The following is a 17,274-nucleotide window of genomic DNA, read 5'->3' as shown; positions in this document are numbered from 1 at the left end:
CTGGAATGCAGCTGATACAGTGGGGGAGACACAGCTTCTGTTCTTAGTCTTGACTAAGAAAAATCTAGAATGCAAACGATTCGCTCTATAACCTGAGCTAGATAATTGCATCTTCGGACAGTCATTCTGGTCCATCCCTATAAAAGAGTCGAGATTTGCTCTATATACGTCACTAGAAGCTAAGGCCACCTCTCTGGTTTGCCATGTCCCAGGTCATCGATCAGAGTCCCAACAGGAAACCAAGGATATACATGGGTCAACAGGGAGAGTGTCCCAAAGGTGTCATTCAGAGAGACACCGTCCAGCACCTGGCACGTGGAGGGTGCTGGCTCGTGGAATGCATATGGTAACTGGATAACTCTGAAATAAAGTCAGGACACGATCCAGCTTAGACTTTAATGAATAACTATCTTCCCAGCACTGTGCTCGATGCCGTGGGAGTTACAGAGGAAACACAATGCTCATTCATCAAGTATTCATTTATTTAACCCGTAACAGTAGCGAGAAGTTAAGAATAGCAGTAACTGGGGGAGGCAGCCGAGCTGTGACAATGGAAAGAAGGTTGGCTGACTCAGTAGTTTGACTAAATGCCTCGGCCGCCACTTGATAGCATAAGGAACAGCTCAGATCCCTCCAAGGTGGACGGGCCCTTGTTAATCTACACACGTGTGCATTACTGCCCTTAAATAGACGTGTACACAGTGGAGTTTCAACTACTAGCTTCTAAACTCCTGGAGCCTAGGGCGAGCATGACGGGCATCGAGCAGATGCTCAGCGAAATTTGTCGTGAATTTAAAAAGCAAGCGGAGGCGTTCCGGTCGTGGCTCAGGGGTAATGAGCTCGACTCACATCCATCCCCGGCCTCGCTCAGTGGGTTAAGGATCCTCGTTGCCATGAGCTGTGGTTTAGAGCAGCAGCTGCAGCTCTGATTCAATCCCTAGCCTGAGGCCCTCCACATGCCACAGGTGCGGCCCTAAAAAGAAAAAAAAAAAAAAGTAGATAGATACAAAGAAAGTGGATAATTTTTTGCCAATTATCCAAGGTTAGCTCCTAATCCTTCCTTCTAGTTGTTACATGATGGATGTGAGTATTTTAGCTTCTTTTTCCACCTGTTCTCACCCGATTTGAGACATTAGCTGATCAGCCCCTTTCCTCCCTTCCTCAAACCAAGCACCCCTGGAAGCTTCAACTCTGGAGGCCATGGGTCGGAAGGAAGACGAGGACTGCAGTTCCTGGAAGAAACAGACCACCAACATCCGGAAAACCTTCATCTTCATGGAAGTGCTGGGATCGTGAGTCGGGGGCTGAGAGCGGGGGCTGGGCTCCCCGTGGTGGGTGGCTGGGAGGGAGTCAGCCTGGACCAGCAGCCAGTGATAGAGCCAGGCGGGGGCTGCCCCAAGAGCATCTCCACAGCCATCGGGGCGTAGAGCAGGGGCTTCAGGGGGCAGGTTAGGGACAGGCCCCTTGAGCTAATACAGAGGACAGTCCAGCTCTTTGCCCACGGGTCTGCATCCTCACCCCCAGCGCCCCCGCCCCGCTTGCGGATCTGTGACAGCTTGTGAGTTCTGCTCTGGCCGCAGGAGAGAGGCATTCTGGAGCACTTCGGGCGATCCAGTGGCCCTAGAACCCTCCTGGGCCAAGTCACCCGGCTGGCTTCCTCCTCTCTCCCCCAACCCCCCTCTCCCCGCCCGTGAACAGGTCAGACCCGCTGTCTGCTGTGGGTGGATTCGGGTGCAATGGGCACACACACCTGACTCCGCTCCCATCACCACCCTCCTCTCTGGTCTGTATTTAAATACCATGTTGGAAAAATAAAGTCACACTGTAGCCTCGCCTGCCTCCGGCCTGTCGGGGCCTCCCCTTGACAACGATTACACGGCCGGCAGAGCAGAGACGGCTTGTCTGGAGCTGACGCTCCACGTAGTCTGGCCTCTCCTCCTGGAGGGCGCAGCCTCTGACGAAGCCTGGCAGCGGCCCTGGGCCACCTGCTCCCGTGGCCTCGGATCCCCAGCTGGTCAGCTCATTAGCCCTGGCGAATTGGACCGGGACGCGAAGGGCCCTGAGTGCGCTGTCCCTTCGAGCAAGCTTGCCCTTTAGCCAACTCCGGCTGAGTTTGGCTCCCTCCGCCTGGCTGGGAGGCGGTGACCCCGGGCAGTGAGGCCGCCCGCCGTCTCCCTGGAGCCACAGAGTTGCTGGCTCGGGCCCGAGAGGAGGCCTCTGCGCCCTTCCATCCCCAGCAGGCAGGGTCTCAGGGCCGCCCTGATCATCAGAGCATCGGCCCTCGGAAAAGGGCCTTTGCCAAGATGGGGGGCGGCGAAAGACGGGGGTGAGGCAGGAGAGAGAGAGACAGCAGGCATCAGTGAATCGGAAATGATTTGCTAAACGTCCCAAAGCCCAAGAGGAGGAGGAAGAAGGAAGCCCAGGTTGACGAGAACCGTCCACGGTCTGCTCAGACGGGCGCCGAAGGACAGTCGGAAGCAGCGCTCGCTGCCCTCAGGGAGCTCAGTGGCCGGCCACCCGCTTGTAGGGGACGTTGGAGTCACCCGGGTAGCTTCTGCCTCTAACTGTCAGCTTCGAAAATGTTTAAGAACAGGTGACATAATAGAATGGGGACACCAATGTAACTCCCTCCTAGATTCAACGGTTCATGACATTTCACTGTATTTGTTTTACACACACACACACACACACACACACACACTTACTTCACTGGACAATTTGCAAACAATGTAAACGAGTTGCAAACATGATGACACATGGCATCTGCCTCCTTCGGCCTGCACCGCCCAGCACGATATATCCTCTTCTATATCCTCGACAGCTCGCCCAAGAAAATGAGTAACTCTCTAATATTTCAGTCAGGGGAATTTTTGAAAAGCACAGGTTCCGGGTCCCAGACTACTGAAACTGGAATTTAGCTGGGACCCAGCAGCCAGGAATCTATATTTTAACTGCTGCTGGTGGTCTTAAGGTGCCCAGCCCAGCACTGGTTGGAGGGGAGTGGGCAGACAAGACAGGGGGCCAGTCACAGCTGGTGCATCGGTCAAGGCCACAGCACAAAAGCTAAGAAGGCAGCTTGGGGATGTGCAGCATGGGGCCGAGCAGCTGCAGACCCCCGAGAGTCACCCAGGCGACGTGTCATGGAGAGAGGGCAGCTGGACAGAGCTGAGTCCCCTGCTCCAGAAGCACCAGATCCCATGACAGGCCCCTTTCCTCGAGTCCTCAGCCCTTCTGGAACAATCCACCAGGGAAAACAGGCTTTGGCTACATCTGCCCAGACACCGCCCATCATTCCAGGGCCCCGGGCAGCTGCGGGACGCTGGGCAAACCAGTCCATAGAGGGGACAGCACCCAAGCCTCAGGCCTCCTGCTTTCACTGCCCAGGCAGAGATTTTGCCCCTTGCTTCCCCACTTCTTCCTCCACCCCGCAGGCTCCCAGCAAGAGCAGAGAGCTATTCAGAGCAGAGAACACAAAGCAAGTTCTGTTACAGCCAATGCTCCCGGCTCTGAAGCCTCTGCCTGTCTCGCCTCCTGACCCAGGCAACCTTGGCTGCTTAAAACTAGCTCTCTGCCCCCAAACCTGACAGATGGCACAATTAAGTCTTCTACTTCCTCTCCCCTGCCCCCCCCCACAATGCGTAAAGCAGCCTGAGGCAGAAGAGCAGTAATGACCGCAGCACTGCGAAATCTTAGCAAATGTCACACGCTGCCACGGAAAGGATGCCCCAACAAGGCCTTAGTTTGATCTCGTTTTATGAGCCACTTGGACATCAGGGGACCATCCATGTGTGGCTCTAAAGATATAGGTGAAAGGGCAACTCTGAAAGTGGACCCTAGAAGGTCACAGGTGGAAGGGATTTTTGAGACCGTGGGGTTCAACTCTCATCTTACAAGAAAAGCAGGATCTTTTTTTTTTTTTTTTTTTTTTTTTCCTTCTTAGGGCTACCCCCGAGGCATATGGAAGTTCCCAGGCTAGGGATCAAATTGGAACTATAGCTGCTAGCCTATGCCACAGCTCACAGCAATGTCGGATCCACAGCCTGCTGGATGAGGCCAGGGCTTGAACCCGAAACCTCATGGATAATAGTCGGATTTGTTTCCACTGCACCACAACAGGAACTCCGAAAGCAGGATCTGGAGATGAGTAGAACACACAGATAATCCCCATAGCCAGGGTCTCCCCTATAGCCATCCATCCATCCCACAAACCCTGAGTATTTTCCACGAGCAGCCAGGCACAGGCCCTGGCACCCGCCCACATGCTCTCCCCCTCACCCCCGCCTCCCACGGCAAACCAGGTGGGCTACTCCCGGCAGCCCCACCTCTGCCTGCTATTCAGCACCTCCGGGCTTTTTCTCATGCTTCTTCCCCAGCCGCACCGGAAACATCACTTCCAACTGTTTTTTTTTTTTCACTAGACTAACTCGCTGATCCCTTGAAACTGAGCCCAGCGTGTTCGTAATCTGAGCCACGAAGGATGTGCTTCTCCGCCATCCCAAGAAGTCACCAGCACACATCAGGGAGAAGCACCCTTTTCTCTAGCTGGTTGCCTAGAGCAAAAACGTCCTCCTAATTACTGCATGCAAATGTGCCGTGGCTGCGAGATGATGGCATCTGCCAGAACTGTACAGTGTATGACCTGCCCAGCTGTAGCGGAGGCCCTGGCAGGAGGATGCATTTTCTCTGGTTTCCTACTACATCCTGCTGATTTGTCTGTATCTGCCTCTCACACTAGATTCTAAGCTAGACCAACACGAATGCCAGCGCCTGACACAGAGAGCTTCTGTCCTCTGGACGGGCATTCACTGAATGCGCAATAACATTTTTCAAAGTGAATGTTAATTGCTTACTTGTCTGTGTTTGTCTTTCGTTTACAGGCTCCTTAAGAGCAGAAACACTTACCTCTTTATCTCTAGCATCTAAGACTCAGTAGGTGCTCAATGAATCTTGATTGGAGTGGATGAATGCATGAATCGAGCAAGCTCTGAAGGCTCCGATTAGCTCAGTTCTGAGTGCAGCTGGGGAAACAGGAAACTCAGACGCAGGGAACACCGAGTATTTTCTAAGGCAGATTCTGGGCGTCCTTGCACAAGCTTGATTGCCACTGGTCCTCATGCCAGAACACCCCGAGCGGGGGTAGGGGACGGTTCAGCTATTTCCTCCCTTCAACTCTGTCTCCTCGGTGTTCTCCCGAATGGGAGTCAACTCAGAACCGTAGTCACAACAACAACAGTATCTACCGCACACGGTTTATCAGGCGTCGGGAACGCCTCCGTGCACTTTACACACATTAATGCGTATGTTCTTCTTAACAACCTGTGAATCAGGTGCTACTGACATGCCGACTTTTCAGATGAAGAAACTGGGTATATAGAAGTGAGGTGGCTTGCTACCCGCCCCCGCCCCAAACTGAGGTTCTACCATGGGCCATCAGGCTGCAGCATCCATAGCAGGCTGACTGCTGTGCTGGCCCTGTCTCCAGGGGACCCCCTCAAGCCAAGAAGCCTGCAGTGCAGAAACCTACACTGCCTTCTTGCGGGGTTCCATCCTCTCCAGCTGCACACAGCCTGCCCCCCGCTGCAGGGTTCTTCTTCTGTCCCCACAGATCCCGTGGAGTGAGAGATGCGCAGCCCCCTTGCCCCTGACCACTGGTTCAGGGAGGTCAGCCCTATCTAAGAACCGACACCGGAGTTCCCGCTGTGACTCAGTGGGTTAAGAATCGGACTAGTAGCTGAGGATGCAGGTTTGACTCCCGGCCTTCCTCAGTGGGTTAAGATTTGGCATTGCTGTGAGCTGTAGTGTAGGCCGGCACCTGCAGCTCCGATTCGACCCCCTAGCCCGGGAACATCCCTGTGCCACAGGTGTGGCCCTAAAAAGGAAAAAATAAAATAAAATAATAAAATAAAATTAAAAAGTAATAAAATTAAAAAGTAGTAAAAGAAAGTAATAAAGTAAAATAAAATAAAATAAAATAAAACTGATACAGGAGTCTCTCCTCTCTCACTGAGCCCCGTCACCCAGTGCTACTTCCAGCTGCCACACAGTGAGCCACACAGCACTGCGGTGGGACAGCCAAGTACACTGACTCTGCAGTGGCCTCTCTTTAATGGGTTTGCCAAGTAGAGAAATCTCTAGAGCCGAAGCAGAGTTTCTGGGGATCCTTTGCACATTATGGATCTAGGACATAGCAGCCGCCTAGTCCCTGAGTCTGTAGGAGAATCTTTTTTTTTCCACGTGAGCGATGAAGGCAAGCACACGAGGGCCGTCAGATAGGGTCTGCCATGGAGACCGCTCCGCAGGCACCCGTGGTGACCGTGAAACGGCTTAGCAGCCCTGCCTTCCTTCCTGTACGCTTGGCACTTCTTCCAGCCAGGCTCTCTAGCCAGCCGGTACTAACCTGTTTCTCTCTGTGTCTTCTACTCAGAGGTGCTTTTTCAGAAGTCTTCCTGGTGAAGCAAAGGGTAACTGGGAAACTCTTTGCCCTCAAGTGCATCAAAAAGTCACCGGCCTTCCGGGACAGCAGCCTGGAGAATGAGATCGCCGTGTTGAAAAAGTGAGTGGGTCCTGGGGTTGGTTGAATAAAACTCTGGGATCGTAACATTCCCCTCACAAATGACCTTCACGACGGACTGGGGCTGGATTCCCACACCCAAAAGTATTACTCCCTTGATGGGACTGATGGGTCAGTTTGATCCATCAACTATATTAGCCAGACAGCTGTCTTGGCTGAGAGAGAGAGAGAGAGAGTGTGTGTGTGTGTGTGTGTGCACGCGCGCAATTGGTAGCAGAGCTGGGTTGTGCACACAGACCACAGGGTAATTAGCTCAAAGGACCAAAAATCAACTGAGAGCCAACACCCAAGAAGAATCGGTAATTAAGGAAGCAGCAAGATTTAGAAATTAGCCTCAATTTGTTCTAAAGCAAAAGTAGGCTCCGTACCCAACGGCCACGATGGAGGCAGCACTGACAAATCATCAAATGTTTACAGTGGGATTCATGCAACAAGCCCTCGGGGACCCCCTCCGAACCTAAAGAGTATTAGGCATCAGGACCACACGAATGAAGCCAACAGAATTCTTTCCCCTCAGGAGCCCACGTTTTGTGAGCAGAGACAGGTGCCATGGCAAATGCCAGTCCCTGTGGATGTGAGCCGCACTAGCAAAAGGCAGGCTTTGGAGGAGACAGAGATTCATGCTGCCGATATGTGTGTTTTTTATGAGCATGGATTTTAGGTGCATTTTCAAAGAAGAGAGACCTTGATGGATGAGTAGAACGTGGTGGCGGCAGGAGAGGAAGTACAGAAAGGGGAGTGTGGCCAAGAGAAGCGTAAGCTTTACCACAGAATCACAGCAGGGCAAGGGACGTTAGGGGCGAGTTAGAACTGGAAGTCCCTGAACTTAAAGTGATTACCATCAAGGGACAGGAGATGAAACTAAAATGGTGCATGAACATGATCTAAAGGGTCTTGGATGCCATGATGAAGAACGTGGGCTTTCTTCTGTGGGCAAAGTCATCAAAGGATTTTAAGTCAAAAACGCCATGATCTAGAGTTATAGTGTAGAGCCATCCCTCTTAAGCAGGGTGGTGGAGCATGGATTGGAGGATGCCGGCCCAGAGGACAGGAAACCAACTGCCAGACTTTCTCAGTAATCGCGGCAAGGGGTGAGGAGGCAGGGAAAGGTAGTAGCCAGATCATGCCAGGGCAGAAGACTGGAGGCAAGAGGCATTTCAGAGAGAGAGGCGATTGGGTTTGGGGCATGGCTGGTAAGAGTGTCACCAAGAAGAGCTTTAAAAAGACCCTGAGCTTGAGCAGGTCTGTGCCCAGGACTGTGGTTGCTAGCAAATGAAAAGGATGTGTAGGCTGAGAGGAAACAGAAATCGGTTACAGCAATCGATAGCAACCTCTCGACAGAGAGGGGTCTGGTAGGATGCTGGCGATGTAGGTCCAGGCTCCAAGGGGATTAGGGCAGAGAGAGATGAAGCTCCCTGAGAGCAAGGACTGGGATGGCTTTCTTATCACTGCATTGGACCCGCAGTCCCTAGCAGCATAGATGCCCATAAATATTTGTTCAGCAAGTCAATCATAGACAGATTGCTATTAGCATTGTCAGCTTCTAAATGGAGTTGAATCCATCAGGTTACCACTTCATGGGAACTGTATTTTTTTAATATCTTAAAGATGCCAGCTAGTATTGATTCTGCGTTTACTATTCCCCGAGCACCGTCCCAAGCATCTTACGTGCATTATCTCTTTTCATTCGGATATGATTCTATGGGAGAGATACACTTTACAGACAAGGAAAGTGAGGCTTAGAAGACCTGAGTGAGCCAGCCAGGGTTACCCAACTAGTAAGTCGTGAGTCGGATCTGAACTCCAGCCTAACAGATGTTGAGGCTAAGCTGTTAACCCCTGTGCTGCAGAGCCCTGAGTAAAACTTCCTAGTGGGTTTTCTCCTGAATGGGCATGCGCAGAATTGCTGCCTGGAAAGCCAGCCCCTCAGCTAATAGGATTATTCTTCTTGCCTCTTAGTAATCGCAGACAAAGGTAATCTAGGGCAGGGTTTCTCAACCTCAGTGCTATTGATATTTGATTTATATTTTTTAAAATTACATCTTCTTTCTCTTCTTTTAGCAGCTGTCCCTTTATTTATTTATTATTTATTTATTTATATTTATTAGTTATATATTGGCTGTGCCCATGGCATGCAGAAGTTCCCAGACTAGGGGTCAAACCCAAGCCACAGCAGTGACAGCGTTGAGTCCGTCATCACTGGGCCACCAGGGAACTCCATGCTATTGACGTTTTAGACCACACAATTCTTGCTTATGCTGAGGGCCATCCTGAGCATCCTAGGATGTTCAGCAGTATCCCTGCCTCTATCCGCTAAGTGCCAGTAGCACCTCCCCCCTCCCCAGGAGTGACACTCAAAAATGTCTCTAGATCCCTCTAGATTCCCTGGTAGTCTAGTGGTTAGGATTCAGTGCTTTCACCACTGCGGCCCAGGTTCAATCCCTGGTCTAGGAACTGAGGTCCCACATCAAGCTACTCCATGCCACAGCCCAAAACATTAAGTTAAATTAAAATATAAGTGAAAAGAAACAATTTAAAAACTTTAAAATGCCCCTACATACTGTCAGATGTCCCCTGAGAGACACAATAACCCCTGCTTGACAATCACCAATCTAAGGCATTCCACAAACTGACCCTCAGAAGAGCATCTGTGCTTCTTCCCACACTCTCGGGGACAGGTCCTCCCCCGTTACCCGTGAGGCGGCTGCACTGAGCCAAGTCCCTCCTGCTGAGGGGTGGCGCCACGTTTCCGAGGGACATCCAGACACCCATTTCGTAGAATAACCTAGTGATGGCTGCTCCTGTAGCTCCCCTCCGTTCTTTTAACTTTCTCTTTTGGTAAAGTTGAGATTCCTGGGTAACAGTGAAGTGTTTGTGCCCTGAAAACCGGGGGGTCAACTCTCCATTCACAGTTATGAATGGAAGGCCATTCTGGGCATCGTCCCTGGAGTTTCCCTGTGGCTGCCCTCTTATTAGAAAGGCTTCGCAAGGACCTTATCTTCCTAAACAATGTCATCGAAAGTCTCCCACAGAAACCAAAGTCCAGCTGGGCTAACTCTGCACTCTTGTCTGGACGACCTGAACCATGTCCTTCTCCCCATGACCTTGACTCTTCCTCAGGATCAAGCACGAGAACATCGTGACCTTGGAGGACATCTATGAGAGCTCCACTCACTACTACCTGGTCATGCAGCTGTAAGTGGAAGGTGACCTGCTTCCTGTCTTATGGGGCCTCAGAAGCCTAGAAGAGCTTGGTCAGTGGTGAGAGAAGCATGGTGATTAAAAGACAAATCAAGAATTCGTCCAAGAGGCTCTGAAATGCCAAGAGTTCTCTCTGGTTGTGGACGTGACCTGAGTGGACCGAGGGGTAAAACTAGGGTTGATAATTGCTTGGCATGTATCAGTAGAGCCTTGCCACTTGTTAAAATATTTCCTATCAGTCAGCAAAGAGCTGTGGCCCCTACCTGTCCATCCTTCCCCCCTGCCCCATTCCCCTCAGACTTTCTGGACTACCCCAGAGCCCTACAATTGAAGGGGGGTGCATAGCAGGGGTCTTCCAGAACCCTTCTCTGGCTTCCATGGCTTGAGTCCATTTTGACCAGTCCATGTCCACTGCAAAGGGTATTAAATAGTTTAACATCACCCCACGGTAAAATAACCATGAGAGGAGAAGACGCAGGTAGATAGATTCCAATTCAGTGTAAAAATGACTTTCTCAAAACAGAACCACCCAGTGTTAATAATCTGAGACTGCATGTGTGTCCGTGGGTAGGAGAGAAACGGTACCCATTAGAAAAGTCCCCACGTCATTGTCATATCCAAATAAGAGCTGTGCCCCAAAGCGACCACTCTGGGGCTGGTCAGTGCTCCTGAGGGCTCTCCCCCAGCCTTCGGCTCAGAAATGCTTCTGTGTATAAAGCGCGCGCACACACACATGCACACCTCACTCTGCCATCTCAGCAGTGCTGAATGCAATAGTTCTGACTGATAGGATGATTCCTCAGAAACGTTTTTTCCCCACCCCGAGACATACGGAGTTTCCAGGCCAGGGGTCAGATCTGAGCCATAGGTGCAGCAATGCTGGATCCTTATCCACTGGGCAGCGCCAGGGATCAAACCTGTGTCCCAGTGCTCCTAAGACGCCACCAATCCCACTGAAGCACAGCAGGAACTCCTGATTCCTCAGAGATTTTAATAACTAACTTAAGCTGTTAACTCCCAGGCTCACCTGAGACCCAGTCAGTAGTGGTAGCAAGACTCAAGGGAGTGAGATTGGAAGGTTCCGAAGCAGCACTAACAAGTGAGCAGGGACCATGTGGCACCTTAATGAGGCCAGTTCAACAGGATTAGGGCAGAATCATCCAGACGGCTATGGGGAGGTAGGAAGGTGAGCAGGTTAAGAGGTTACCAAAGTACTGCCAAGCCTTCTAGAGTGCCGGCCTCGGGACCCAGGATGCTGCGAGTCAGGCATTCATGGTGGTGTTCAAAGAGCATCTTTCTCATGGGCCTCCAGCTCCCCCAGCAGAGCCCAGAGCTTCAGGACAGAAGCCAAAGGAGTAGGATGGTATCTTGATTGGAGAAATTCTACTCCCTTACTGTGGCATGGTGCTGTCATGTGTGCATATACACAACTCATGTCACTTGTAGAAGCTATGGAGAGTCAGTTTCCCTAAGTATATAGAATTATTAAGAAAGGGACAAAAGAGGAAACAGTCTGTCTTAGGAGGGAAAGGAGAAGGAGAAGCCACTGATATATTCCAGTACTGACTAGAAAATGGGCAAAAATATAGGGGACATTCGAGACATGGGGGGTTGGACTTGATCTTAAAGCCTCCATGAATCTTCAGAGACCATACCCTGTGAGTCTCAAAACACTCCTGTGACGCCACCTCATGACGTCAGCGTTAGGTAGCTCAATTTCCAAAATGAGGAAAGAGATGCTGGCCTAAGCCCGGTTACACTCCTCTGCACACCTTCTCTTTCCTGCTCGTCTTATTGCAGCTTCACCTCTCCCTTTCTTTGTGGCTTCCTGTGTCCTAGGCCAGGAAAGAAGGCAGCTAAGAAGTGCGTCCACTAGACACAATTAGTGGCTTCCTGCAAAACCCTAGCTAGAGGCATCTTGCATTTTAAAGGAAGTTTCCAGGGAGAGCTCAATGGTTGGCCCAAAGAAAAGACTCTTTACTGATATCATTCCCGGTAACCAAAGGATGTGTTCTGGGACTGGAGTGGTTGTCCCCGCACCCCTGGAATCACGGCCTGTGGGCACCTGCCTGTTCTGACACAGCCGTGTCCCCATGGCTGCAGAGCAGACACATTCGCATCCCTTTGAGCTGAACTCGCCCCTGTGCCCACAGGGTTTCCGGTGGGGAGCTCTTTGACCGGATCCTGGAACGGGGTGTCTACACAGAGAGGGATGCCAGCCTTGTGATTCGGCAGGTCTTGGCAGCAGTGAAATACCTCCACGAGAACGGCATTGTCCACAGAGACTTAAAGGTGCCAAGGCCGGGGTGGGGTGGGGGTGGGGGTCCTCAGTGGGAAACAGGGGATGACGCTCCAGGAAGGGGCACGAGTAGCCCCACGGCTACAGAGCAAACCCATTCCCATCCCTTTGAATGGGAATGGGTTTGTTCTGTAGCCTCGGGCAGTCTAAGCTCTATAAAATGAGAGTGTTGACCTAGCTGATTCCCAAGGCCCCTTTCACCCTAGCTTCTAAAACAAATATTGGGTAACTGAACAATCACTGTTAATTTGCACCTCAACCTCTTCCTGAACTTTTCACTAGACCCTGCCCTTTTAGGTACCAAGATAACCAGCCACAAAGTCAAATTTAATACATACTTTTTGAGAACAAACATTGCACCAGGCATGTCCCAGACCTTTGAGAGATCAGAGAAAATGAACTAGGGTTGGTTTCTTCAAAACACGAAATGATCTTAAGGCAGCTGGGAATGAGAAGAAGGAAGGGTTAGTACATTAGTAGTGATACTGTAAAGCAAAGTCAAGGCCAAAGCAAAATATAAAGTGCTGGGTTATGGAGAGTGAGGGTGCAGGTAGGAGGGAGGAAGGAAGATGAGCCTGGTCTTGAGGTCAGGAGCCCAGGTGCAGCTTCCCAAGAAGTTATATGTCGGGAAAAGGCAAGATGCAAGTTTCCAGTGGGAACACCCCGCATGAAACGATATTTCGCTTCTCTTCTAGCCTGAAAACCTGCTGTACCTCACCCCTGAGGAGAATTCTAAGATCATGATTACCGACTTTGGTCTTTCCAAGATGGAGCAGAGTGGTGTCATGTCCACGGCCTGTGGAACCCCAGGCTATGTGGGTGAGTGTGCGGACGGAAGGGAGGTTGACCTGTTGGCCACTTTCCACCGCATGGGCATTATTCAAAGAGAAGGAGTCTTGTGAGGAGATGGCGTTTCATCTCGGGGTGATCCTGCTAGAACAGTCACTTATGAGGTGTAGGGCTGGGCAGTACCTCTGGAACTACCCCCCTGGGCCTGCCACTGCCCTGTCAGAGTACTGGGGAGAGAAATCCTGGGATCCAGAGGAGAGAAAGCCCAAAACTCAGAACATCCACTCCCGCCCCTTCCCTCTCACCGGGTTGGGGCTGGGAGTGGGAAGCAGAGCCCTCACTCAACAGAGGCATCTTCTCATTCCGCAAAAGAAAGGATGAATCCCACTGGATACTGAGTCCCACTGGATGCCAGTCCCTACCATCTGGGATAAATACCGAAGACAGCTCTCCACTGCCCCAGGATGCCCAACCAGAGAAAGAGATGGCTCATAGTCTCGTGAGCTCTTGATCTGATGGGGCAGACCAAGCCCTGCCCTCAAGGGAAATAGACACTGATAGGAGAGTTATTACCTGCCCTCTGAAAGTTTCCAAATTAATGGAACTTCTGCCTTCAGGGAGATCCCTCGCCAGTGGCAGAGCGAGACAGCCCTGGCCTTGTAGATTTCCCCATGTGGAGGGAGACACAGAATCCCTGCCCTGGGATCCCCACTGGCTTCCAGAGAGTCCTGGGTCTGATGGGGGAAACAGAGCCCTGGAGATGCCCAGTCTGATGGGGGAGCCCTAGACCCTGTCATGGGACCTCCAGGTCTGGTGGAGGAAGAGTGAGTCTGCTGGGAAAGACACAGTCCCTGCCCTAAGTGGAATTTTCAATCTTATGGAGACAATGCCATCCCAGGGGCCACCCCAGTCCTCTCTCCTAAGCATCTTCTTGACCTTTGGCCCTCACCCTCAGCCCTCTGCTCTTGCCTCTGCTCAGTCTTGACTCTGCCTTTGGTTCGCTGCAGCTCCAGAAGTCTTGGCCCAGAAACCCTACAGCAAGGCCGTGGATTGCTGGTCCATTGGCGTCATCACTTACATATTGTGAGTAGAAGCTGGCATCAGTTCCATTCCTGAGAAATCTCAGAGTCTGCTCACCCTTTGCTCTCACCTCTCCACCTCCACTCCTCAAGCAGCACCCACCTCCAAAGCCTGTGCATGCACACATGTGCGTGCGCACGCGTGCACACACACACACTCATGCACACTGCTCCAAAAGTTCTTTCCCTGATCTTCACCAGGTCATAAAACCAGAGCTCGGGGAGTTACCATCCTGCTCAGTGGTAACGAACCTGACTAGGATCCATGAGGACACCGGTTCCATCCCTGGCCTTGCTCAGTGGGTTAAGGATCCGGCATTGCTGTGAGCAGTGGTGTAGGTCCCAGATGCTGTGGTTGTGGAGTAGACTGGCAGCTGCAGCTATGATTCAACTCCTAGCCTGGGAACCTCCATATACCCCAGCTACAGCCCTAAAAAGCAAAAAAAAAGCAGAGCTCAGTGTGAAGCCACTGTTTAGCCGCATGGCATTCCCGCTTCCTGCGCCCCCACCCTCACTTTCTGTATATAAATGTATTGCATCCCACTCTCTAGAATGAGCAGTGAAAGCGAGAGAAGCCAAGCTAACCTTGGAAGCCAAGCGGGCTCAATGTTCGCATCTCAGCTTTCTCTCCTGGCAACGGGAGGCGGAGGCCAAGTGATGGCCCGGGTGAACCAGCCGCCACTCTCTGCACACATCCGCAGGCTCCCCGCCAACCTCCATCCCTTCCCCACCACCTCTTCTCACCTATTGAAAACTCTGCTCTTGAGAAAATAACCTCCGACTTGTCATCTGCTTCTTATTGTCAATTCATTTCTCTATTTCCTCAACTTATGTCGAATAAGCCTTCATTCACCTACTCAAGAAATAGCCATGGACTATGTGCTCTGTGCCCATCAGTGGTCTGGGTACTCAAGAATGATAAACAGGGGTTCCTGTTGTGGCTCAGCGGGTTAAGAACCCAACATAGGGTCCGTGAGGATGCAGGTTCAATCCCTGGCCTCACTCAGTGGATTAGGAATCCAGCGTTGCTACAAGCTGGGGTGTAGGTCACAGGTGCAGCTCGAATCTGGTGTTGCCCTCGTGGCTGTGGCGTGGGCCACAGCTGCAGCTGCAATTCAACCCCTGGCCTGGGAACTTCCATGTGCCACAGGTGCGGCCATAAAAAAAAGAAGAAGAAGAAGGGAAAAAAGAAAGAAAAAGAGTGAGAAGCAAAAAAAAAAAAAAAAGCCTAAAAAAGAAAATCCCTCATGAAACTTAGGTTATCGTGGATGTTACATTAAAGTGGTCCTTCTTAGAGATATTTTATACATCGTCTAAGAGTCGGGAGAGGTGCATGGAGAGGATGTGAGGCCTTTCCGGGCTGCCTGTGCCGAGCTTTGGCTCCCTCATAAACATCTAATGGAAGCTGCATCGTTCCCGAATCAGAGGCAGATCCAGTCCCCACCCCGCCGCTGGCTGGGGACCCGTGCTGCCTGCCTGTGTGAGTAGTGGGAGGCTGGACGGGGGGAGAGGCTTGCTCAGCAGCGTATACCTTCCTGTTCCACTGCAGGCTGTGTGGGTACCCCCCCTTCTATGAAGAAACTGAGTCCAAGCTTTTTGAGAAGATCAAGGAGGGCTACTACGAGTTTGAGTCTCCGTTCTGGGATGACATTTCTGAGTCAGGTAAGACCGGTCAGTGTGAAGGACAAAATACCTGGCTGCAGGCAGAGGCCGCCAAGAGCAAAGGGCTTCACAAAGGCTGACAGTCCTGGCTCTCGACATTCCTTGGGGAAACTTGCAGAGCAGGCTGCCCGGGAAAGTGACGCAGTCTTCATCTGGGTCAAAGGCCAAGTCAGTTATTCGCATCTCAGCTTCCTGCTCTTGTCTTCCCGGAGGCAGAACTGAAGCATGCCTGGGAAAGGGGGGACGTAGTTTAGAAGAGGGCCAGGAGGGCAGCGCCAGGCACAGGGCTGCAGGCAGGAGTGGCAAGGCCAAGGCCGAGTGTCGCCTTTCACATATCAAGACCCATGTAGGGCTCATTAAGGGCTGGGATGAGCCAGCGCTCACGCGTGTGTCCACGCGCAGTGCTGGCCCCTGAAGGGCGCAAATGGGCACCCAAGCGGCTTCAGGCACGTTAGTGCCTCATGACCAGAGACGTATCTGCGGTGTGTGTGGGTGACATGGCTGCATGGAGCCTCTTTGGTGGTTTGGCTTTTTTCTCTCTCTTTCATGACTCTTAAAATTCCTCTTTGGAAGATGAGCTAAAGATGCTTTCACTGCCACCCACAGCCTGCAAGTGACTTCCATCCATCATAAAACCTGATCCTTAGCTGTCATGTCTTTGATTGCTCCCCACAGCCAAGGATTTTATTTGCCACTTGCTGGAGAAGGACCCGAAGGAGCGGTACACCTGTGAAAAGGCCTTGAGACACCCCTGGTGAGTGAGGAACGGGGTGCCCCTAAACCCTCACCTGTGGCTCCCCCAATACCACGCTGACTCGTTCACAGAGTGTCTGCCCTGAGCCGTTTACTGGGGTGACATCTAAGGAGCACAGACCTGTACACCAGGTCCAGCTAGAGATGCAAACAGCAGTTAAGTAAGTGGATTCGGACCCAGCGGTGGCAGTGGGTCATCTGGTCAAGGTCAGGGCAGATGCAGCTAATCAGGCAACTTTGCCCTGTCCGTAAAAGCATCATTTCACTCTGGGGTCAAAGCCCGTTCTAGGTGGAGTGCTTTGAGAACAACCACAAAGCAACCGATTGGTAAAGCAGGTAAGTCTCGTAACACTTCCTTTTTCCACGCTATGCCCCTGCTGGAGAATTTCCAAGCACCTCAAGTCCAACTACAGCAAGCCTAGGTTTTGCCAAATCTGGCCGGACCCAGTACCTCCAACTTCGTTTCTCAGGATCCTCGACACACCTTTTCTGTTCCAGAAAGACTAACAGCTGTATTTCTCTCCCTGTTCTCCGTCACTTTCCAAACTCTCTCCACGTGACACCTTGTGTCACACTAACTCCAGTGGCTTGGATGCCCCGCCTCTTGCTTTGGGTGTAGCATCTTTCAGGATCCAGAGCAGTTTCCGCCCTTCTCTGAAGCCCTGGCTCCTGCAGTCCAGACAGACCGCCCCCTCTCTCCTGATCAGGTCCACAGGTCCCCATGAATTACTCTAGGTCATGCCTGAAACAGGTTCTGAACCTACGCTGTGAGCCCCTGGTGACCAGGGCCCTGCCTGTTACTTCTCGGGGTCTCTGAGTACCTAGAAAGCGCGGTGCACAAGACGAGTGGCTGAGGGACACTTAGAGCTGGGGGGATGGGAGCGTGAGGGGACAGGAACAGGGCAGCCTGTATTGGGTGG

At 51.7% G+C, this 17,274-nt stretch overlaps 1 protein-coding gene and 1 non-coding gene across 9 annotated transcripts in view; both read left to right on the top strand.

Moving 5' to 3' along the window:
* Nucleotides 1-17,274, top strand: part of CAMK1G (calcium/calmodulin dependent protein kinase IG) — a 28,932-nt gene that overhangs the window by 8,841 nt on the left and 2,817 nt on the right. For 6 of the 8 annotated variants that reach the window (XR_002346922.1, XM_021102017.1, XM_021102019.1 and 3 more), the window contains 8 exons: nucleotides 1,172-1,292; nucleotides 6,425-6,553; nucleotides 9,692-9,766; nucleotides 11,926-12,064; nucleotides 12,767-12,890; nucleotides 13,868-13,943; nucleotides 15,489-15,601; nucleotides 16,277-16,355. Coding sequence is in view for 7 of the 8 variants with exons in the window: in XM_021102014.1 (XP_020957673.1) it covers nucleotides 1,172-1,292; nucleotides 6,425-6,553; nucleotides 9,692-9,766; nucleotides 11,926-12,064; nucleotides 12,767-12,890; nucleotides 13,868-13,943; nucleotides 15,489-15,601; nucleotides 16,277-16,355 (856 nt within the window). In the remaining variant the exon portion in view is untranslated. 8 annotated transcript variants of the gene reach the window in all.
* Nucleotides 8,954-9,025, top strand: TRNAE-UUC. Its single transcript has one exon. It is a non-coding gene; the product is annotated as a tRNA-Glu (tRNA).

This window comes from Sus scrofa, chromosome 9 (assembly GCF_000003025.6).
Source record: "Sus scrofa isolate TJ Tabasco breed Duroc chromosome 9, Sscrofa11.1, whole genome shotgun sequence".
Lineage (NCBI taxonomy): Eukaryota > Metazoa > Chordata > Mammalia > Artiodactyla > Suidae > Sus > Sus scrofa.
This window is presented reverse-complemented; position numbering and strand designations above follow the sequence as displayed.